Genomic DNA, 24,284 nt, shown 5'->3' on the forward strand with positions numbered 1-24,284 from the left:
TGGAGCCAGAGTCCTCCTCGGGTGGTGACACTGACAGGCGTGGCTCAGCTTCTGTCCCTAAAGAGACTAACCCTAACACTAACCCTAACAACTAAGCCTTACGCGAATATGAGAAATAACACTATGCCTAACGCTAAAACTAAGCCTAACCTTAATGCTAATCCTAAGCCTAAACCTAACCCTAAGCGTAACCGTAACCTTAGACTGCAGGGAGCTTCCAGCAGGCTTGGGGAGGGGCTGTGGGGGCAGCGCTCTGGACCCAGGCCTGGAGTCGAGGCCTCTGCCCTGCTCTGAGGGGCTCTGCTGGGCAGGGCTGGGCCTTGGCCTGTAGCATGCCTGGCAGCTGCCAGGGCTCGAGATGTGCTGGGCAGGTCCCCACATGCCTCTTCTTCCCGCGGCATGTCGGGCTGCCCCAGGAGCTGTGGGTAGCAGGGGTTCACCCAGATGGTGCAGATAGTGATGGCCCTGCTGCCTGGCTCGTCTGACAGCTCCTCACTCGTCCCGGCATCCCCTGTGGCAGCTGCTTGATCTCTGGTTTGGGGAGTAAGTTCTAAGTGTCCTGTGCCTTTGCACGGCACCAGAGGTTTTGGTTCCTCCTCACAGGACACATAGGCACTCTCCTCCCTGCTGCTGCTGCTGCCACCCTGGACATCCTCTGAGCTGTCCCCCTCTTCGCTGGGCAGCCCTGCCAGGAGGATCTTTGCTTCTGCCATTGCCCACTGCCTGCAAGCTTCCACCTGGCTTGGGGAGGGGCTGGGGGGCAAGAGACCCAGAATTGTTTCACGACTGGAGTGCTCTGTGCAGCTGTGAGAGGCTCTGCTGGGCAGAGCTGAGGCTTGCCCTGAGGCTGTGCATGGGGGAACGTTGCTGCGCTCTACCCCGGCCTCGCCATGCCTCACAGAGGGCCTCACTTCTCTGCTTCTGCAGCTCTGATCTGGGTCCTGTTGCCCCTGGGACAGCTCTTTGGGGCTGCTCGCTTCCCAGGCCGCCTCCTCACCATCTGGTGTTGACAGGACAGCCCCCAGTGCTGCCCCTGCCCCCGGCCCACGGAGAGCTTCCAGCGGGGTGGGCGAGGCTGTGGGGGGACAGCTGGGGCCGTGCGGGGAAGCCACCCGGCTCTGTGGTCCTGCTGCGGGGGCTGTCGCTGCCGCCACTGCCTCCATGCCCTGATCCCCGTGCCGCTGTGTCCCCGGCTGCCGGCTGCGTCGCCGGATCACAGCCGCCACCCTGCTGAGGATGGCACGGGAGCCGCGGCGCAGCGAGTGCAGCAGAGCCTGGCCGCGGGCCCTGCGGCTGTGCAGGGCCGCTGCCCGGCTCTCTGCTGCCGCCGCCTGCGCGCCAGGGCCAGCACAGGAGTCACGCTGCTCCTCGGCCTCCTGAGGTGCTGCCCCATCCCTCACCCCCTGCCTCCGGCGAAACACCAGCCACTTCCGCTTGGGCTTCGTGTCGGTGCTCGTCTCCTTGTCCGTGGACATCTTGGAGTCGCTCCGACACTGCCGTCCCCTGGGAAGATGCTGGCTCCTGATGGAGCTGCTCTCCTGGGAGTGGCACCCCCGGGCTCTTTGCCTTTTATACTGTCCCGGTCAGGGCGCGGTCCAAACGTCACAATGGGCTCTGGACACACGCAAGCCTCACGTCACAAAGGGGAGCACGGTCTGGGGCGGGGGGGGGGGGGTCGGAGGGGAGGGTCCCAAGTGTCTCCAAGGGCTCTGGGCACAGACAAGGAGTACAAGGAGTCCATCTCTCTCACTTTATCACGCAGAGTAATACACAAGACAGCTCACAAGGTTCATGAGGCAAAAGAAAAGAATCTGCTCATGAGCTATTGGAACAGAATTTTGAAACAAAAGAGACCAAAGACGCATGATGGCCTGGACTGCTTCAGTGTCTCTTTGGCTTTAGTTGAATTCAAAAGATTTCCTTCCTAATGTGATTGGAAGTCCTACACTGCAAACCCTTTTAAGTCTGCCTTTGCCTTGTTGTATCTTTCTCTAAGAATACCACATTTGGTTCATCTCTTGAAAGGTAGAAACTGCTCAAATGCTGCTCTGAATTGCTGTGACGTCTGGGCTGTAGCTGGGTTTCGATGTGATTCTGGTCAGGATCCCCTTAGGATCAGTTTTGTCGTGATATGAACTGATGCAGTAAGCTTGACTTAAGAGCGGCACAGTCTAACAGAGTCAGTCTTTGAATGCTTCTGAATATTTCCCCTCCCTATCTGCTGCTTTTCTTTGCAAAGCTGCAGGTCCAGGGCCTTGAGGCAAAGCCCAGTGTGCAAATTCCTGCCGCCATTCTTGCCTTCCTGCAGGACACTGACAGAACGTGGTTGTTTCTGTTATAGGGTAGTTTCCCCAGGCTGGATGGCCTGGGCTTGGTCTACAAGGAAAAATATGGGTGTTTACAGCCCCTGGACATTAAGAAACAAAGACAAATGAAACCAAGCCCTGCTGCCGCCCGCACTCTCAGCAGGCCCCTCCATTCCCGCCTCCTGCCCTGAGGGCCGTGGGGGCAGGACAACGTCCTGAGGGCAGCGCCGGGATCGTGTGGCCAGAGCCTGGATCCTGTGGGCAGAGCCTGGATCCTGACTGCATTGCCCGGATCGTCTGGGCCGAGTTTGGATTCTGAGGGCCGCTCCTGGATGCTGTGGGCAGAGCCTGGGTTGTGTGGGCCGCGCCTGGATCCCATAGGCATCACCAGGATCCTGAGGGCAGTGCCCAGATCAATCAGGTAGCACCCAGATCCTGAGGGCAGCTTTTGGATTGTGTGGGCAGTGCCTGGAAACTGACAGCAGCTCTTAGATCCTGAAGGCAACACTTGGATGCTGACGGCAGCACTCGGATCCTGTGGGCATGTGAGAGTCTGTCCTAATTTTCCCTCATCTGCCTCACGATCGTCCTTGGGAGACCACTGAAGAGAAGACCCTCCCCGGTCTATATCTGGCTCTGAAGGAGAAAAGTCACACACCACGGGCCTGAGACCTGAAAGCTCAGTGTTGAGCTATTGTTTTCACAGGAGTGTTTGCTGTATGCTAAGAAGAGGGCGCCATGCCCCGTTTGCAGCAATAGCAGCTTTGGAAGCTGTCCCACCTCTCGGCCTGGCTGGACTTCTCCTGAGTTTCAGGTGGTCTCCCACAGAAGACCCTCACCTGTTTTACAGCACCGTAACAGACAGACTGAGATGTAAGAAGATTCTCCATCAAGGACTGAGACATAAAACTCCTAAAAGGCCCCTCTGCTCCTTCCAAGGACTGGGACTGAAACCCCCAGCCCGGGGGAGGCAAGCTGACCGAAACGAGATGTTTGCCTGCAGGTTGTGACCACTGGACCAAGAAAACAATGGCTCTCATTTACTGCTGAGAACATAACTACCTGTTACATCTATCAAGCTCATTTACTGCTGAGAACATAGATTACCTGTTACATCTGTTCCCTATTGTATCTGTTTCCCCCCCCCTCACAATTTTCAGTAATAAAAACCTCTGAGTTAGCTAGAGCCTTTGAGATCTCTGCAGCGTAGCAGGCGGACCCTCGGCTGGACTGCATCAAAGGACTTCGTCTCTGCGTTGGTAGCTATATCCCCTCTCCCTCCTGCTCTCTCTCTCTTCTGTCTCTTTCTCTATCTTTTCCTCTCCCTTAATCCCTCTATCGCATTTTTTGCTGTGGTTATTTCAATAAAATTGCATTTGATTTGATTATCACTGCAAAACCCCTTGTACCGTGTTGGTGGTTTGCACTCTGAGATCATTCCTACGAACCATCAGGTCATCTGTCCACTAGCACGGACCCTGACAGGGCACCTCCTGTTTCCCTCCCAAAACTCACCCTCTATCCACAGTTCTGGAACACAGTGACTTCTCCAATCTATAAAACTAGTGAGAAAACACATAACGGCATGTGATTGTCTAAAGTTCAAATTCCTGCCAGAGTAGATGAATGGCAAAAGCATCACCCACCTTCCCTCCGCCCAGGCCAGGTCCGACATCCTGGGGTAGCCAGCCAGCTTCCTGAGGAGGTGTTTCCCCCTCCAGAAGGGGTCGTGCTCCAGAAGAACATGCCAGCTGTGCCCCGGCTTGCAGGGACATCACGATGCCATTGAGCTGCAGGGGGATGTTTCCCCTGTCCCAGTCCATGGCACCTTCACCGCACTGCCACCACTTCTCCAATGGGATGGGCAGCATGGAGCCACTCCCTCCACAGCTCACAGGGACCAGCGGAAGCATCTCTCCAGCTGCGCTCTCTCCTCCGTGCCACAGCCGCAGGGAAACGCTCCGGGGTTTTCTTCCAGCGCCACAAGACTCGTGCCGGTGCTACTTGCTGGCTCCTGGATCCTACTGTGCACAGGGATGCATCTCTGCTGTCTCCTGGGCCAGGCAGGGCTCCTGTAGCCAAGAATGCTCCAAAAGTCTTCCAGTGATGGCCTGTCTGTGGGGTCCATGCATCAACACCACCTGATGATGTGCTGGCACTCTGTGGAGAGAAACCAGAAACCGCTGCTCAGCGAGACAAGGCTCCTGTCCATGCTCTCCCACATTCCACAATGCCCAGGCCACCAGGAGTGCTCGGAGCTGCACCCAAAAGCATGAAGACCAAGGGCCTCCAAGGCGCACGCCCAGCCAGGTCATTTCCAAACCTAGGGGTAACTCTTCTCCTTGTGTGGGTATGCATGCATGTGTGTGTGTCAAAAAAGTGAGAAAAATTAGAGTCAGAAGACTGTCCTTGAGAATCTGACATTTCTTGAATGGCAAGATGCTCTTTCAGGCCAGAAAGCTGCAGGGGCAGGGGGTTTCCTAGTTCCTGCTCCTCATTGCTGCAAGCAAGACAATGCCAGCATCAACTTGTCTTTGATGAGGCCTTCGGATTGCTTGGACCAAGCAGTCCAGGCAGGCAACAGGAGGTCAAGCCAGAGCCTGACCATGATTAAAGCTCGCCTGACTTCACGCTTGATATTGCACCAGCCAAAGACCTGGCCCACACTTTTACAAAAGGAGCCGACACCATGCTTACCCTCATCCCAGTTCTTCAAATGCTGTGTATTTGCCTATGGGCTGGCCCACACTCACAATGCTACCTGAAAGACAAAAGCAGTGCAGGGCACTCACTGGCATACAGAGATGCCGCTGCCCAGAGCCTCCCAAAGGCAGCCCCGCTGCCAGCAGTTCTGGGCCCTTTGTGGTCCCTTGGCTTCCAGCTGCTGAGACCAGCAAGTGGGAGGGCCATCTTCTCCACCTTTCATCATGTGGCCTTTCCAAGAAGGCCTTGATTTCATTCAAGCACACCATCCCATGCCATAAGCCAAAATGAGAAGCCCTTAAGAAGGGGGCCCTAAGAGGTAACCAAGGGCCTTTGCAGCCTCTGCAGTCACAGCCACCATCACTGGCAGGTCCACTGCCAGGGGCACAAAGTGTCTGAGCCAGAGGAGGAGTAAGAACGGGAGCCCGAAAACAGCTGGGGCCAGAGAGCTCCCTGGGGCCTAGTCACTTGCTAGGTGCCAGCCTTCTGCTCAAGCAGAAACAATCTCTGCTTTTGTCTTTGGCACAGAAGGCAGCCCAGGCAGAGCCAAGCCAGGCCCAGCCACCCTCACCAGCAGCAGGAACTCCCTGAGTGCTGCTGCGCTGCCTCAAAGCACAACAACAGGTTCTGCAGAGAGGCCTAAGTGCCTCTGAGACCGAAGGGCAGCTTCTGGCGCAGCCTACACCCAGACACGCACACAACACACTGCTCTGGTAGACAAGAAATGCACCCGACTTACTCAGTGTCCTCAGGCCCTGCTCCTCCCTCATCTCGGGCTGCTGGGCTGCGCTGCTGCAGGCAGTACCAGCAGCGGGGGCGAGCTAGCTGCTGCAGGCCACGCTGCTCCGGTGGCACCAGGTTGAATTGCAGAGCCTGTGTTGAGCTGGGACAAGGAAGGATTGCCCATCAGAAGGGCGGATTGCACACATGCCCCGCGCAGTGCACGGCCAGAGCAAGGCCTTGGCAAGGTGCTGTCAGCCACCGCCAGGCCTCTCCAGCTGGGGCATTTTCCATGTCTCCTTCTCAAAGGCAACTTTGGGAAAAGCCCAAAGGCTGCTTGGATCCAGCCCCTCACGGCCACCTCCATGTTCCATGTTTGCAGCTTTTCTGCAAGACACTGGCAACAAGGTAGCCATGGGGCTGCCAAGATCCAAAGAGATCAGAGCAGGGCCCTAGAGCCTCGTTGATTTCCTCCTCCTGTCTTTCCCTGGGCAATGAAATCAGCCCGGAGCTGGCATGCAATGGTCTGCTCAGAAGCCCACAGCGTGTCCCTTCTCTGATCTGTTTCACCGATTTCCCCTCTCCATGACAGCCTTTAGGGAGCGGCCCTTGGGACATGCCTTCCAGCCCTACCCAGACCCACCCGCCCTTTACAATGCAGGGCTGCCAAGCATTCTCCTCTCCAAACTCTGTTCTGAGCAGCTGGAAGCGAAGCACAGCCTGAAGCTAATTAGTCCATGGAGAGGGCAAGTCCCTTCCAGGGGTCAGTGTCTCCCTGGTTCCCTGCAAGGCTGTCAACTGCGTCTTTGGGCCACTCTGTCTGCTGACCACAGGCAGCCTGCACTGACAATGGGCACAAGGGGCTGACTCCTACACTGAGAATCATTGAATGCTGCCTCCTGTCTGATCCCAAGAGACATTCTCGGGCCCTCTCAGCATCCCAGCTTAAATGTACAACTTCAGAACCCATTGGCCAGGGCTGCCTGGCTTGCCTGAAGCAGCACTATGTCACAGCAGGCACACAGCCGCCAGCATCTTCAGCCACCAGCAACAAGGGCTGCTCCAAAACTGGAAGCCTGGCCCTGCACCAAAGGCAGTTACAAGTTCAGCTGCCACTTACTGGCTCTGCACATTCAGGCTGTGGAGGGACAGCAGCTGGAGGCTTGATGTTCCTTTGCTCCTCTTCAGCCTCTTCCTCAATGACAGAGCCAGGCAGAGGAGCTGCTGACCCTGCTGTTGAGCCCTGCAGACAGACAGAAGTGAGAGAGATGGGCAAAAGCCAGTCCCTTAGGAGCTGCTTTCTATTGAGCTGGGAAAGGACCCAGAAGAAGGGCAAATCAAGACTTTGATACAAATGGCACTCTGAGGCATGAAAACCCGAGGAAGTTGGCTGAATGAGGTGCTACTCCATCTTGCTGTGCATTCGAGCTTCCCTGCTGCCTAGAAGCAACAAGATGCCTTGGAGCTGTCCCATTTGCCTTTCATCTCTTGAAAGGCTCTTCACTGGAAAATCAGCAAACAGCCAGTGCTCCCTTTGCTGTTGATGATGCCACCGGGCAGTTGGCCTTTCTTTCAGCCTCCCACGCTGGCACTCCACACTCGACTGCAACAGGCCAAGCTGGCAGAATTGCCACACAATTCTCACATGCCAGCAACGTCACAGCTTCCTTTGCCACTCACCAAAGGACAGGCTTGCCTTCATCCACGTGTCAGGTGACCTGCAGCGAGCAAGGCAAAAGGAACCAGAGGCCCTTAGAAAAGTGGCCGTGCTGGCCACTTGCACAGCACAAGGCAGTCCCAAGACAAAGCATTTCCCTTTCCCAGCATGCCTCCCGGAGCAACAGCTCTTTCCCACAGCAAACAAGAGAACAACAAGGGTGCTATAGTAGGCTCTGTCTACATTTGGGCCTCTTTTGCCAAGAGAGAAATAGAAACATGGTGGTGGAAATGCCCCTTGCTCTTCAACACTCTGAGCTTCTGTTGTGCCCAGCAGCACAACCAGCATTTTCCTCTTCTCTTTCCTGCATTTTAGATAGATATTCTTTTAAATGGCATGCCCTAATTCCCATCCCTAGGCTGAAGATGATAGCCCAGCAAAGCTTCCACAAAGGGCCCCTTCCCTGTGGCAGCTCCCTGCTGAAGCAGCTCAGGAACAGCTGCTGGGCTCAGCAGCAAACCCTCCCTGCACTGGACTTTGTGCTGCATGGCCAAGGGAATCGCAGTCTTGGCACACCATCAAAGGGTCAAGTCACGCAGCCAAGGCCTCTAAGGGGCAGAATTTGGAGCAAAAGGTGCTTTCCTTCACTCCTGGAGACAACCACTGAGTTGCTAGAAGTACTTCTGAGGATCTCCCCTCAGAGTCTGCAATTTGTAGCTTGTCTTGCTTGAAGCAGCAAGCGGAGGAAATGACAGACTCCGCTGCCGTGCACTCTCTCGGGGAGGGAAGGCAACCGCTGCAGGTTGCACGGCAAATACTCTGCACCCGCCACCCAGTATAGAGATGCCCCCTTTTTAGCTGATGCTGCTGGCAGGACATTGACCAAAGTGGCGGCATGTTCATGGCCATTTTGTTCCCAAATAAACTGGGCCACTGGTGTGGTATAAAGAGCAGAGTGAAGCAAAAGCCAGGTGATGCCAGCCCCATGAGAAACCTTTACTTACGAGTCAGCTGGGTCAGGTAGTAGCCAGAATAGACAAGAGAAAAGACCGTGCAAACCGAGGCACAGACCTGCCCGATCATTTTGGCAGCACTGTGCGGGTTTGCACACTGAATGCCACCCAAGGGAAGGCCCAGACTCCTCTCGGGGTGCAGGCCGTCTGCTGAGAACTCCTTGAGCACAAGGATCCTCCTGCAGGAAGCGAGTGGAAGAGCCGCTCTGAACAAGCAGGCCTTGCGCGCACCGGGACAACGCTGTGCTGCCAGCACTGTGACATGACACCTCTGGCTTGACCTCACAATAGCAGCTGCTCTGTGGCTTTCTTGTGCCCAGCAAGCCAACCTTCTGTACAGCTGATGCCACAGAAAAGCCTGGCAAGTTCTCCTCACTCATAAAGCAGCAGAAAATGTCCTCCCAGTCCATAAGGCAGTGCTCAAGGCATCCCAGGGGAACTCAGAAAATGCGCCAAGCCAAGCGACATCCAAGGAATCCAAGCAAACATGCCCTTTGCTCCCAAAAGCTTTGCCTGAAAGCAAGGCTGCTTCTTCTAGGTGGCATCGAAGCTGGTTCTGAAAAGTCTCACTTCTTCAGTGTCATTTAGGGGGAAAAAGAAGCAAAGATAATAAATTGCCAGGAGTATTTTAGGCTGCAGTCTCTTCTTGAGCACGTGCGTGCATGCTGTCCTTTGTTCTGACTCGCTTTGGAGGCTGCCCTCTCTTTGTGTCAGGGACAGGCTGGCTTAGGTCTTGACGCAGAGCTCCTGTGGTCCTGCTTGCTATTTCTCTGGCAACTGAAAGTCTCAGAACATCCCAAAGAGACGTGTGCTGATTCTTGGGCTGCCACACTTTCGTTGTGTCGGAGCTCTGGCAGCAGCCTGCAGCTCGCTGCTCTGCAATGGCCTGCAGGTGTCGAGCCCAAAGGAGCACCCTTTGGAACAGTGCAAAGCTGCAGTGGGACAGATGTTTGCACAAGCTCCATGCTCCCTGTAAGGTTCCCTGCAGAAATTTGGATAGCTGCATCCCAGTACAAATGAGATGCCGTCACTCCCTTCTCTGTCAAAATCTTGAGGCAGACCCAGGAGGCATCTTGAAATTTTTGGAACAAAATCCTGGGTGGGAGGGGGAATAAAGTGCATGCAACTCCTCTGCAAATCAGCTCTGTTCACCCGTGGAATCATGAGCCTTGGCTTAGCTTTCTTTTGTGGTGACTCAGCACAGACATGTCATCTGATATTCCACAGGACCGTGTCTTTGAGGAGCTTTAGAATGGGCCCATCAGACTTTGGATTTATAGGATTAGATTGCATTTCCGCCATGTGGAAGATCTGAAGAGCACATGTGAGTAGGAAATAGGTTTGCCTTACCATCCCAGGACATGTCAGCTACTTTTTATTTTAAGGAGATTTTTCACAAGTAGTGGTGACTTGAAGACATCCCTGGATTTGATTGCCCATTCTGAGTCACAGTATTGCAGGTTGACTTTTTAACCCAACACTTTCAAAACCAGGGATTACCCAAATGGATTTTCTCAAACTTCTACAAATTTACCTCTGCTTTGTGAGCAAAGTTTCCTTACAGCTTTTTGATCAACTCACAGATCTTCTCATTTCCCCTACTTTGGCCTTAAGCACCAATGCACCTCTTTTTGAAATGCAGCTAAAATGCAACTGTTTCTGCTACTTTGTGTAACTTTTCTTGCATGAGATGGAAATAGTCAGTTGTGCTATGCTTTATAGTATACTTCATAATTGTAGGACTGAAAACAGACCACAGGAACTTCTCCCAGCATTAGAAAGTATGTAGAATAGCATTTTAAAGATGTCCTGACAATATTCATTGTATGCTTTATATGTAACTTTATTAAATTTATACTTCAGAGTAAATGTTACCTTGCAGGATTTCAGCTCAATTACAGGAATTGATATCCAGCAGTCTAATTTTCCTGTAAGACTGGACAGGGAAACTAATAATTTAGGAAAATGTGTTTTCCACATAAATGTGCAGTACTGTCCCGTCTGGCTTATTCTTAAAATGGCTCCATCTCGTTGACTGAGCCCACAAGAAACTTAGTTTTTCTTGAAAAGAAAGTAATCTGATCCATTAAATTACAAAATGGCATCTGAAATGCCACTCCAAGGTACTGTGTACTTCTAGGACCAACAGCTCCAGGGTAGATCCCTGCTGTGGATGCATCCCTCAGAATTAAAATCAAGCATCCTTGTGAATCTCGAGTTTGATTCAGAGATATTATGGTCAAAAGTCATACCTTGAAACACAGCTCCCATCAGTTTCAAAATAAAATAAAATTCTTCTATATATGTGCAATTTAGAGATGAGGAGGAAGGGAGGGAATGTACTGGAAGATTCTGAGAGGAGGAAAAAAATATTATAAAACTACTCATCCTTGTTCATTATTCCACCTGAGTGAACTCCTTGCTGTTCAATTATTAGAGTTAAATTACAAAATGATCAGCTACTGTATTAAAGTTTAAAGGGTTAACTTAAGAGTTATGTTCCCTCCTTCCCATACCACTGCTCTGGGGATGGGGCACATTGTCACTCATTTCTAATAGAGTAGAGGAATATATTACTTCAAGTGAATTCTGTCCAAGAACACAATGTGAGCTATTCTAAGTAGTAATTAAAGTTGCAAGAACTCAGAAATTTGTCAGAACCCTATTTTTCCATTGCTTTTTGATTCTTGGTCCATAAATTCCTTTGACAAGCCAGATTGTACCTGGGACTAAATTTTCAAATACACTCATGTTTCAGTATGTCCAGCTCTCTCAGTTGCTGAGGGTTGGACGTTTATACATTTACTCAGACCCCTGGTGCTGAAACCAGCCTGACTCATTTCATCTCCTCATGCCCTGGCTGATCTCCCCTCTTTCCCCTTCCACCCATTGGCTTTTGTCTCCCCGCAGCCCCCTGTGAAGAGCCTGGCTCTGTGTTCTCCATCCCCTCCTGGCTGGCACTGCCAGGCTGGGATGAGGAGCCCCTCAGCCTTCCCTGCTCCAGGCTGGACAAGCCCAGCTCCCTCAGCCTCTGCTCACAGCCCAAGGGCTCCGGCCACACCTTGGAGGCCCTTCCCAGACCCTGCTCCAGCTGCCAGGCATCTTTCCTGCCCTGGGGAACCCAACCCAGGCCACAGTGACCTGGATAATCCCCATCCTTGATGTCCTGGTCACACAGCCCTGGCCCCTTGTCCCCTGTCAGGCTCTGGGGTGGATCCTGTGGAACATCCTTTGGTGGAGGCTGTGGCTCCAGGTGGGCTGGGGGGATCCCGGGGGACAGGGACCCAGCTGGGCATGAACAGCATTGGACTTGTTGGGAGAAACTGTGAGGGGGAGCTGGGGCAGAGTGACCAACCCAGTGACCTGACAGAGCCCTGCTGGGATGTCACACAGCCCCTCTGGGATGTCACAGCCTGCTCTGTGATGTCACAGCCCAGTCTCTAATGTCACTCAGCTGGTCTCTGATGTCACACCAGTCTGTGATGTCACAGTCTGCCATGTGATGTCACAGCTGGATATCTGATGTCACAGATATGGCCTATGATGTCATAGCTGCTCAATGACCTCACGTAATGCACTCTGTGATGTCATAGCCCACTCTGTGACCTCATGTTATCAGATGATAAATTGTCTCCACCAGCTGAGCTGACACCTGGAGCTTGTTCTCCAAAACCCCAGGCCTATGGAAACCACACAATGCCCATTGTGTGAGAAGGGGAATTGGAACTTCAGCAGCCTCAGTGTCCTGCCAGCTCAGCCGGGCCCATGGGAACATTGGGGTACATGAGCACCAGGGACCACCAGAGAGACCCCAGGACAGAACAACACATGGGTAATGGGGAGAGGAAAAGTGGTAATGATTTTGGGGAAATTATTATCATCTGTATTTTTAGTCCAGGACAATCAATGAATTTGTGTGCAAAATACAGAAAATAAACAGAAACTTTCCTGTTCTCAGCATGCAGGGCTTTGGGAGGAGCTATCCTCTGTGCATCCAGCTGAATAAAGAATGCTGCTTCTTAATGCTATATTGGGATTAAGGAGTTATCTGTTTTTCTGAATTTTTGGTAACACTCCCACTGCCAAGGAAAGCTCTGTCTGCTGCTGTTCACAAACAGAGAAGGGCTGGTGGCAGATGTGGGGCTCGGAGGCTGCCTGGGGCACAGTGACCATGGAATAATCAAGTTTTCAATGTTCTATGAAAGAAGGAGGGGCAGCAACAAAATTTCTACACTGGAATTACGAAGGGCAGACTTTCGCCTGTTCATGATACTGATTTGGGGAGTACTAAATCAGTTACTCATTTCTTTTAAGGGAAACAGTCCTTAAAAACCAAGGGGTCCAGGAAAAATGGACACATTTCCAAAAAATCATCTTAAGTGGGAAGGAGCTGCCTGTCCCAGTGTGGCAAAAGATGAGCTAGTGAGGAAAATGGCTGTCCTGGCTGCCCATGAGCTTTTGTGGGAAGTCAGGGGAAAACAGAGGGTGCATTAACTTTGGACAGGAAGTCAGGCAACTTCGGAAGTGTTTCAGGATGTTATTAAGTCATGCAGAAAGAAAAGCAGAGATGTGAAAGTTCAGTTAGAGCTTAACCAGGCCACTTCAGTGAAAAATAATGGAAAAGTTTTCTATAAATAAATTAATTATGTAAAAGTCTGGATAAAGAGAACCTCTACTCTTTATTGGATGCAGTGGGGAATATAGTATCTAAAGATAAAGAAAAGGCTGAACAGACTAACATCTTGTTTCTCTCAATTTTCAATATTAGGACAGGTTGTCCTCAGGACAAGTGTTCTCCTGAGCTGGTGGATGGGCACAAGGAGCAGAACAGACCCCTGTAATCCAGCAGGAAGCAGTTGGTGACCTGCTGAGCCTCTCAAATGCTCATAGGTGTATGGAATTGGATGGGATCAATCCCAGGGGGATGAGGGAACTGGTGGATGAGCTCCATCAAGCTGCTCTCCATCATTTACCATCAGTCCTGGCTCAGCAGGGAGGTCCCAGAGCACTGGAGGTGCCAGTGTGATCCCATCCCCAAGAAGGGCTGGAAGGAGGATCTGGGGAACTCCAGGCCTGTCAGCCTGACCTGGGTGCCCGGCAAGGTTATGGAACAGATCACCCTGAGTGCCATCACAGGGCACCCACAGGATGGCCGAGAGATCAGAACCAGCCAGCGTGGATTTCAATATCTGCACTGATGATCTGCATGAAGGGACTGAGTCCAGCATCAGCATATTTGCAGATGACACCAAGCTGGGAGTGAGTTTGGATCTGCTGCAGGGTAGGAGGGCTCTGCAGAGGGCCCTGGAGAGGCTGGATCCAGGGCCCAAATTCAACAAGGTCAGGTTTAACATGTCCAAGTGCCAAGCCCTGCACTTTGGCCACAACAACCCCAGCAGCTCTACAGGCTGGGGACAGAGTGGCTGGACATCAGCCAGGCAGAAAGGGACCTGCAGGGACTGATGGACAGCAGGCTGGACATGAGCCAGCAGTGTGGCCAGGTGGCCAAGGAGGCCAATGGCTCCTGGCCTGGATCAGGAATGGTGTGGCCAGCAGGAGCAGGGCAGGGATTGTTCCCATGTGCTCAGCACTGCTGGGGCAGCACCTCGAGTGCTGCTTGCAGTTCTGGGCTCCTAATTTAGGAAGGACATGGAGGGGCTGGAGTGTGTCCAGAGAAGGGCAGCAAGGCTGGGGAGGAGTCTGGAGCACAAGTCCTGTGAGGAGTGGCGGAGGGAACTGGGGTTGTTTATCCTGGAGAAGAGGAGGCTCAAGGAAGACAAGGCAGTGTCAAGGCACAGACTGGACTTGATGATCTCCAAGGTCTTTTCCAACCCTGCTGATTCTGTGACTCTCTGAAGCCACCCTTGGAGCAGTTGTAGGATGAGCCCCGGGCCTCCTCTTCAGAAGCTCCAGCAGCCCAGGTCCCTCAGCTTCTCCTGCCAGCCCCAAAGCCCATCCTGTCAGTCCTGCAGAGCCTCTGCAGCTCCTCCTCACTGCCCAGAACAGGGAGCCCCAGAGACAGACACAGCAGCCCAGATGTGCCCCCCTGGCCTGGGGTGCCTCTGGCAAGGGTGCAGCACCAGGCACTGCAGGAGCCTGCAGACAATTCCTGCAGCACTTGTAGGATGATCCTGCTGCCCAAGGGACGTTCCCATGGTGCCAAGTCAGGAACTGCAATGGGGAGTGGAGCCAGAGAGGAAAGGGCAAACAGGGATGGGCTGTTTGCAGGGGAAGGGACAGAAGTGGGCAATAGGAAGACATTTGTAGCAGGAAGAGTAAAGAAAGCAAAGGTGAAGCCAAGGAATTGCTCAGGGCAGTTTGGAGGTGGCTGCCACGCAGCCCTGGCTCTGAGCAACAGCATCTGCAGTGGGACAGGAAACTCCCAGCTGATGGGAACAAACTTGCTGGCTGACTGCAGAGGCCAGGAAAAACCTGAGTGGTTTCCCTGGTGTCCCCCAGCCCTTGCTGGCCCCAGGGCCGATGGCATTTGTGCTCCCTCAGGTTCATGTCCCCACACCAACAGCATGGGGGTGCTCCCCCTGTTGTGTGCAATGCAAACAGGGGCTGCTGAGCCAGTGCTGCCGTGTCTGTGCCTGCAAGGATGGGGCACCTGTGTGAGCTGGGGAGAGGCCAGGGCTGCAGAGGGGGGATGTTGTTGGCAGCTCCGTGAGGACGCTCTGGGACGCTGCCCTGGGCTGTGCAGTGCACTGGGGATGGATCAGCCACTGCTCTGCTGCTTCTTCCCGTCTGCCCCATGGCCCTTGCAGAGCCCCAGTCATGCTGTTTGCCCCCAGCCGGCCCACAGCCAGCCTGGGGCTGCTCACGAGGGTTTTCTGTGCTGAGCATTGGCCTGGCTGTGTTCTTGAGAGAGCCTGGGCAAGGAGCCTGGAGCCCCCAGGCCCTGGCCTGAGGCATCAGCGCAGCCCCAGCAGTGCCCATGGCCTGTCCCTGCTGCGGCCCTGGCACTGCCACCCCCAGGGCTGTGCCCGGCCCCGAGAGCACTCAGGCCCTACAGCAACACCAGGGCCACCTGGGCAGCAGGGCAGGGCCACGGCAGCAGCACTGGCAACACCAAGTGCTGCTGCTGCTGGGCCCAGCTGCTGGGCCAGCACTGATCTGCCCCCAGCTCTGCACACAGACATTGCTGCTGCAGCTCCAGAGAAGGCAACAAAAGGGCATCTCTGCAGAAAACTCTGCTGGGAGATCATTTAGTTCCTTTAAAGCCACTGAGAGTGCAGCCCCTCATTGACACAGTCTGTGGCCACAGGGAATGTGGAGAGAAACAAAATGAGAAATGGCACAAGCAATGACATTTATTTTTTTAAAATATGTAAAACTAAAACAAGGGAAAAAAATCCCCACAACCAAACCAAGAAGAAGTATGAAAGATTACTTTTATTACAAGTTATTTGCAAAAATTGTCCAGCAATTTACTGTCCCTGAAAGCATGCAGTCATCAATCTCCAAACTGCAGCCTTGAGCTCCTGGTTCCTCAGGCTGTAGATGAGGGGGTTCAGGGCTGGAGGCACCACCGAGTATGAAACTGAAAGAACCAGATTGAGGGATGGGGAGGACATGGATGGGGGCTTCAGATAGGAAAATATGATAGTGCTGAGGAACAGGGAGACCACGGCCAGGTGAGGGAGGCAGGTGGAAAAGGCTTTGTGCCATCCCTGCTCAGAGGGGATCCTCAGCACAGCCTTGAAGATCTGCACATAGGAAAATACAATGAGCACAGAACATCCCAGTCCTAAGGAGATGGAAAACACTAGAAATCCAAGTTCTCTGAGGTACAAATTGAAGCAGGAGAGCTTGAGGATCTGTGGGATTTCACAGAAGAACTGGCCTAGGGCATTACCATGGCACAGGGGCAGGGAAAATGTACTGGCTGTGTGCATGAGAGCAGTGAGAAAGCCACTGGCCCAGGCAGCTGCTGCCATGTGGGCACAAGCTCTGCTGCCTAGGAGGGTCCTGTAGTGCAGGGGTTTGCAGATGGACACATAGCGGTCGTAGCACATGACAGTCAGGAGAGAAAACTCTGTTCCAATGAAGAACACAAAGAAAAAGAGCTGTGCAGCACATCCTGTATAAGAGATGTCCCTGGTGTCCCAGAGGGAATTGTGCATGGCTTTGGGGACAGTGGTGCAGATGCAGCCCAGGTCAGCGAGAGCCAGGTTGAGCAGCAAGAAGAACATGGGCGTGTGCAAGTGGTGGCCGCAGGCTACGGCGGTGATGATGAGGCCGTTGCCCAGGAGGGCAGCCAGGGAGATGCCCAGCAAGAGGCAGAAGTGCAGGAGCTGCAGCTGCCGCATGTCTGCCAATGCCAGCAGGAGGAAGTGCCTGATGGAGCTGCTGTTGGACATTTGCTGTGCCTTGACATGGGGATCTGTAAAAAATGTAATAATGGATTAGCTGGGTTTGGAGAGGACTTTAAATATCCCAGCACAACCTGGGGGCACTTTACTTTCCCCCCACTCCCTGCCCAGGGCTCTGCTGCCTGGAGCTGTCCCTGCCTGCAGCTGCTTCCCTGTGCCCAGGGTTGGGCCCTGCCAGTGCTGCCAGAGCCCAGCCCAGCCCTGGGGGCTCAGCTCTGCCCTGCAGACCCCTCCCATCTCAGGCACTGGCCAGGGGCAGCTGTGGCTCTGCAGAGCCATCAGAGCAACTCTGAGGGGGCTGGAAAAGCGTCATTGATGCTGCCTCTGAGTTGTCCTGTGCTAATTTCTCTAACTGCCTGATTTCGAATGATTTCAGAAAAAAAATTTCTCACCCTGAACTGAGAGATAAATATTGATGTGCAATTTCTCACTCAGACAACCCAGAGCAGTAGATTAATAAAGCAGGATTTCCCCTTGCATGCAGTCCCTGACTCAGTGTGCTCCCTGTATAATCTACTTTAAAATGTTCTGCAGTTAAATGCCATACTGGGAGCAGTCCTGATCAATGCAGCATCCTCCCCACACAAGGAGAACACTTCCAAGCCTTACCAGCTCTCTCCTTTTACACAGATCTTGTCTCCCAGTGCTGGGAGCAGCTGCCAGGACTGGCTGAGAGCTGTCCCTGGCAGGCAGCAGAGTCCCTGCCCCAGCACAGCGCCCTAGGCTGCAGGACCCTGCTCTGCAGGACAGCCCTGGGCACCCCTGGCTGCTCGGCACAAGAGACAATCAGAGAATGTACTCACAGGGTCTGCAGGCATTGGGATGTTGCAGCTTTAGGAGATGGCTCCAGGAGCTGCAGCTGCATTGTCCTGCAACCAGAGGTTCCTGTGCCAAGGGCTGGCAGTGATTCTGCCCCAGGCACTTCTCAGCACCTTCCCAGCCCTGACTGATTGAAGATCTCTGTGCCTCTGTGCTGTGCCTGGGGTGGCTGCAGGCAGTGCCCCAGCCCTGCTGGGCTGGCAGAGCTGCTCATCAAGAGAAATGTGCTTTTGAAGCTCTTCTTGGTTACCAGGAGCTACCTCTGTGCCAGGCTCAGCTTAGCAGCACAGACACAGGACAAAGACTTTATGAGCCTCTGGGGCTTTGTGCTCAGGCCCTGAACATCAGTCCCTGAGAGGGAGCTGAAGAAACCTCTCCAGAACTCCAAGTCAGAATCCAACTCCAAAGTTTCTTGGACTTTTAATGGGTCCCACTGAGGGACACAACTGAGAAAGTGTCCCCAGGCCCCAGGCAGAGCATTGAACTGGAGGCACTGATGACAGGTGAGGATAAAGAGAAGTCAAGTCTTGGTGCCCTGGGGCACAGCAGCAGGGTCTGTGCCACCAAGGGCTGGAAGGAAACACCTTGTCCTGAGGCCCTGGGGCCTCCTGGCACAGCCCCAGCCAGGCTGGGCACTGTCAGCCTCTTGTCCTGCCCTCAGCTTCCCCCCTAGCCCACATTCCAGTGGCTTCAAGGATCTGCTGGAAGGAGTCCCTGGGGAGCCTTGCTCAGCAATGGCCCTGGGGGCTCCTGAATACTCCCAAGGACTGCAGGTTTTTCAAAGGACTTTGGGTTTGGCTTTTGCCTTGGAGTCTCTGAGAGGTTTGTGCAATCATGGCCTCCAATTATCTGCTGTAATTAATCCCTGGAGAGGCTTTGTCAGTAACAGCTCTCAGTGGGGCTCATTAATGCTTCAAGGTACTTCAGTTATTTTAAGGTATTTGGTGTTTCCCTTTTGATCCAGACTCTGTGAGAGGTTTCTGCAATCATGGCCCCAATTATCTGCTTTAATGAGTCCCTTGAGAACTTTGTACTGACACTCAGTGGGGCTCATTATTGTTTTGAGATACTCAAGGTTTTTAAGATACTTTATGGATTTAAGAATACTTTTAGGTACTTTTAAGGATTTTCCTTCCCACACTGAGTCTCTGAGAGGTTTTTGTGCCATCCTGGCCTCCAGTTCCCTCCTCCATGGAGTCCATGATGAGCCTGTGTTGGGTATCTTTCTCTGTTCTGCTTTACAACAAAGATGGAACTGAAAGAATTTTGTAAGATTTCCAAAAGCATCCAAACATGGGACAATTAACCATACAGCAATCACTAAGAGAACGAATAGTCCTGTTTTAGCTCGACATCATCAAACCCTTTAGTCCCTTGGATTGGAAGAGTTTATTGACCTTGTCTTTGTTTTCCACGTGAAGCTTCTTGAACCCTTCCTTCAGTACTTGAATGCTTTTGTGGATTGACTCGCTTTGGCTGGAAAGGTTCTTACCACACAGCTCTCAGAGTCTACACAGCCATGCCCATGTGCCCAGAGTAAAAACTCTATCGCTATTCTGCAAGGTGGCATGTCTGATGGTCTCTATGTCTGAGAGCAGGCCACTCAGTGTGAGGGAGGTAGCATTGGTTTGCTTACTTAACAGGCACCCAAGATGGTCTAATTGTCCTAAAGCTTTAGCTGCAGCCACCCAAGGTAGTCCACATTGGGGGTACTACGATAACTGGATTAAAGCTTTCAAAGCCATCTCTTTGATATCATCCAATACTTCTCTGGCGATACCTACTGCTTGATCATCTGGTAGGCTGTGTTGTCCTTCTCCACCTAGATGGTTGATTGTCAATTCCGCCCTTGCCTCATTATTAGCATAGTCTGCTATTAATTGATTTAGTAAACACTTCCATCCCCCTTCCCACAGGATGTATTCTGTAGGTGACAGCAACATGGTCATATAACATTTTAAATCATAGGGGGTTAAGACATGTGCTGTAAACATGGTCCTCATTAGGCCATTAAAAGACGGTAAGTTCTTCCTATGGTCTTTAGCTGCCCTACACAGATCCTTGATTTCCCCATAAACCAGTGGCTGATACCTGGGATTCTGCCTCCTTCTTTCATAACATATGGGGGAATTTCAAGACCATATGCCAGTCTTCTTACTTTCCCAGGGATCTTCCAGGGTTGAGGGGCAAGGTGGCTCTGAGGAATCCAAACTGTAAACTGTCCTTCGGGGGAGGAAGAATAACTTAGAGGAGAAACATTTGGATTAGAAATAGTGTGACAGTTGGGCTTAGTACCTTGAGCATGGGGTTATATTGTTGCCGGAGGGTGATGCAAAGGGCACTGCCATTTTGTCAGGTGTTGGGAAGGAAGGGCCTTGATCTAGGATGGCGGACTTCTGATGTGGCCTTCTAGAAGCATGGCCCAAAGTGAAGGTGGAATGATTGAAAGTGGGGGCGTGACCCACATTCATGGGGGTGGAGTCTGGAGGTTCATTTAGGGCGGAAGAGAAGGTTGTGGTAGCAGGAAGTGGAGGAGCCAAGATGGAGGGAGGACAGTCGGGTTCAGGGGCATCTGGAAAATTTTTAATGATCCACTTCACGATTGAATTTAATTTTTTCTTTGAAGATATTTAGTCATGATCAGTGAGAATTAACTTAAAGCATCGATCTACACACCTTTCTACTTTGGACATCCGGCTGCCCATTTTTCTCTTTCTCCACCTTAGGTGGAACCGCCACTGGAACACCCCAAATGAGTTATGGGATGTGGGTGTGTATTGTAAAATCAGAGTGGCAAAATGGGCAATAATTGTCCTGCGTTTCCCCAAACCCATCTGCAATCCTACGCAGGTGAAACTGTCGTTGTCCCTTGTGGATCCTGGCCGAGGTCCCTCAAAGCAATGATGAATCTGCCCGCCCGGCACAATCCAAAATCCCAGGGAGCGCTGACCTATCCATCAGGTAACCCCAGCTGACATGATTCAATGTCAGGGTCCCTGTTTGGGTGCCAAAAGACGCAATGAGGGTGGCTGTGACAAACCTTTCTGATTCCCCAACTTCAGGGCAAGGGGGGTGAAAATGAAAAGAAGCAGATGCTGGGGAAGATGAAACAGGAAAGCCTTATAAATATGATTGCCTGGCAAAAGATTTTGAGAATATGGAAACTATACGTGAGATTGAAATGAAAGCAAGCTTTGAAATACCAAGCCTTAGTTACTGAACAACTGGAAAACCATGGTATGACTGGCTGAAGGTAATCCTCTTTTGATGAAACAAGACCCTCTGCTTGCAGACAGGTCCAAGGGTCAGAGCAGACCCTACTAGCTTGAAAGAAGGGGTCCAAAGAGTAATTTTTAGGGTTTAAAATGTAACACAGTATGGCAGTGTAAAGTTTCTTACAGGCTGTATGTAAATGCTGTAAGATTTGTATCTTGTACTACATTGGTTAGTGAAAATTAGAATATGCGACACAGAAGATGATTTATTGTATTGTAACGGGAACTCCCCTCCTCTTTTGGGCATCCATTTTGGGCGCCTCTTTCAATCTCCTCTTTCAGGCAAGCTCCGAGCAGTGGCTGGCACCTCCTGACAAGGCCCCTGCACCCACACCTGTTGGGATCTCTAGCTGGTTAGAGTGACCCTGAGAAAAGTTCAAAGGTTTCTTTTCCCAGCCCAGCGCTTGAAGAAGGAGTCTTCAAGAAGGGCTCTTCATTTCTCCATCTTAAGGTCGTTTATTTTATATTATCTATAAAAAATTTTCTCCTGCCCTGCTGAGGTCAGCTTAGCAAGACTGTCCAAGGCATTCTGCCTGCCCCCGGGATGGTGTTATGTCTTTATACTAAAAACTACGTGTACAATGTTTACAATAACTTTCCAAAACCTATCACCTATGTTAGACAGTGAGCTTCTGCTCTAAACCAATCTGTAAGTGCCAACATCACAGCAGAAGATGGAGGCCAAGAAGAAGAAGGAGAAAGGCTGGATACACCCAGTTCCCTCCATCTTGCCTCCTGAACCCTGAGACAGAGTAGAGATCCATTCTGAATTAGGTGAAGTGTCTAAGAGAGGTGAAAAGTCTGTGAGGCCAAAGCTGAAGGAAAAGTCAGATGCCGGAGACAGCAAGACGACAGAGAAAGAAAAACAGAAATGACCACAAGGTCAATTTGCCCCCGACCTAGGAATTCCTTTGATAAAGGAGAACTGGCGATAAATGTCACGCGGAATGAATATGTATGAACTTATTGTGAAACTGTATGCATATGCATTTGGAAGGGGGATAAAAGGAGACCGGAAGTCTTCAGGGGTACGCATGCCTTTTGGGGAGGCTTGCGTCCGGCAGGCGTCGTAATAAAGGCATACCGGGCTTTACAACTTTTATAAAGTTGTGAGGTTTCTTCTTCTCTCCGCAAAACATTATGGCGAGCCAGCCAGGAGTTCTCTGTCCCTGCAGGGGCAGGGGAGATAGATGGACCTCCAAGGCACGCCCCAGGATTTTTTTTCCTGATGGGGCTCCGCTCGTCTCGCTTGTCACCTGCGGAGACAGACAATGACCTGCTGGCCTGCGGAGGAAGGTACAGTATGTACTGAGGGGCCCCCGGGGGAGGGAAAGGAGAGCAAGGGAGTAAACCACCCAGAGACGTCTGGGTTCAGCTGATAGAGCAGCTGTATTAGAGACGGGGTTCATTGTTCTGATAGAGCGGAACCGCTAGTGGCTCTGGGGGTGAGCCGGGTGAACCCATGTATGTGTGTGTTGGGGGTTCATTGTTCTGATAGAGTGGAACCGCTACTGGCTTAGGGGGTGAGCCGGGTGAACCCGTGTATGTGTGTATTGGGGGGTTCATTGTTCTGATAGAGCAGAACTGCTGAGTCCGTGTGTGTTTTGTTTGTGTGTGTGTGATGTTCGGACACTGTGTCGCTGTATGGTCAATGTATTTGGTGGCCAGTGCACTGTGTTTCTAATCGTGCAAATGTATAAGTGAATGGTATGTAAAAGAGAGTAAATCTACAGTGCCCTACAGTGTGTGGGGGGGTGAGTACTACCCGTGTTTGAAGCAGTCGAGTGAGGCCTGAGGCACCGGCTGCAGCAGGCTGCGGGGGCAGGGAGAGAAGTGCCCCGTGGAGAAGTGAGTGGGGGAACATCAGTGATGATATTTATTGTGTTTAAATGTAGTGATTTGTGTAGATTTGGTACATTTTAACCGTGAGTATGAGCTCAGAGGGTTCCTTTGCCTTGGATGTTTGGACTTGATCTCTAGACTGTGTGCTGTTATTTTGATTGTGTCCAGGAAAAACTGATGTGAGTAAATGCTGAATTATGGTATGATTGTATAGTGGTGTTTGTGGAGATTTTAAGATTTTGTTGCAACAAGAGTAGCATTTTACACAGGAGAACTATAGTACGGTGATTTATGCTTAACTACGATAAAGCGAGTTAAAGGAATTCCAAGAATTCTCCCCCTCACAGCAATTCAAGCCTTGGCTCTAGTGAATTTGAGATAAAGGGGGGGGGGGGGTGCGTGTGTCTGTGGGCATATCAGAATTTCGGCTGTGACTAGCACAGCCTTTTTGCAAGACAGTAAAACAAGCGTAAGTAGACACAGTGCTCAATTAGATTGTGCAAGAAGAGAACTAGAAAAGACTGATATTTTGTAAAACAGAGTTTAGATAGAAGAGATGAATGAGATGAATTAGTTAATGAGACTTATGAGATTTATGAGACTTCAGCTGGTACTGCAGTAAGTTTGGACTGGAAACAATCTATAGGGATTTAAAGTTCTCTGTAACAAACAGAATAGCCTGCCTTTGTGGGCAATTTCGGGGAGCCTTTGGTGCATCAAGAGGCTAGCATGCTGTGTGAGGTGACAGTGGCTGTCCCCTGGGCACAGGGACAGCTCTGGCTGCCTCGTCTCCCCAGGGAACACGGGAATGGCCTGTGGGCAAAAGCTGGATCTGCAGGTATTATTGCAGTGCGGTGTTTATGAGAAACACTGGTATTGCTGTTTTGCTGTTCTAATAAGTGTCAGGGCACATGCCCCAAGTGTAAATTAGAGGTTTCTGGTCAAGCAGATTCAGAACCTAAGGTCTTAGAGCTTGTGTGTGGGAATCACATCTGATACCTGCCACCTGGAGCTGTGTGTATAGGAGGAAAACTGAGAAACTACTGTGAAGGTCTGTAAAAAGGTTTGAGTGGAAGCGAGATAGGGCAAGGAGAAATAAATAATGAGAACTGACCAGAGCAAAGAGGTTCCTACATTAGCCCCTTTTAGGAGGCTCACTGGGAGGAGGTTGCCAGTAAGAGCAGCTCAGAAAATAAAAAGATTTATAAGACTTCATTGCCGTTAGTATTGTTTTATAATAGGAAGATAAACGGGATAGAGTTTTTGTATGCTGAAATGTCTTTTTGTTTTAAGAAACCACCCAGAATGGCAAGGAGACTGTGAGATCAGACCGCCCTCTGGTCTTGTCCCTTTAAAAGGAAAACAAGGCAAAGGGAAAGTAAATCAAACATGTTGTTTAGCATGCAGCATAAGATAGCAATGTATGAAATCAAGCAAAGATTATCATGCTGAAATGCAAAGCAATCACAGTTTGCAAAATGAATACATATGATTTGTTAAAGGCTCCTCCCAAGGTAAGGGAGGAAGGGTAAAGATGACCTCCCCAAAAGGGAAGAATTTTAGTCGATACAAGG

General features: G+C 51.5%; 1 protein-coding gene across 1 annotated transcript; it reads right to left on the reverse strand.

The window, feature by feature from the left end:
- Window positions 1–4,197: 4,197 nt before the first annotated feature.
- LOC128948594 (olfactory receptor 14J1-like) lies at window positions 4,198–16,762 on the reverse strand. Its single transcript, XM_054293366.1, has 7 exons — window positions 15,834–16,762; window positions 8,391–8,578; window positions 8,144–8,205; window positions 6,850–6,972; window positions 5,815–5,892; window positions 5,060–5,067; window positions 4,198–4,378 (listed from the first exon to the last, which is right to left on the reverse strand). Exons 1-7 carry the CDS (start codon window positions 16,760–16,762, stop codon window positions 4,198–4,200), a joined length of 1,569 nt encoding a protein of 522 aa, XP_054149341.1.
- Between the last annotated feature and the right edge of the window lie 7,522 nt (window positions 16,763–24,284).

The sequence above is a fragment of the Melozone crissalis genome, unplaced genomic scaffold, assembly GCF_028551555.1.
Source record: "Melozone crissalis strain CALT ecotype California unplaced genomic scaffold, PUWL_Pcris_2 ptg000139l_1, whole genome shotgun sequence".
NCBI classification, from domain to species: Eukaryota; Metazoa; Chordata; class Aves; order Passeriformes; family Passerellidae; genus Melozone; species Melozone crissalis.

Coding starts and splice junctions, on each gene's coding strand:
- LOC128948594 (XM_054293366.1), bottom strand. CDS start 16,762: ATGTCCAACAGCAGCTCCATCAGGCACTTCCTCCTGCTGGCATTGGCA. Junction 8,206..8,390: donor CTACCTGACCCAGCTGACTC/GTAAGTAAAGGT, acceptor TGGCGGGTGCAG/AGTATTTGCCGTGCAACCTG. Junction 5,893..6,849: donor AGCCTGAATGTGCAGAGCCA/GTAAGTGGCAGC, acceptor TCCTTGTCCCAG/CTCAACACAGGCTCTGCAAT.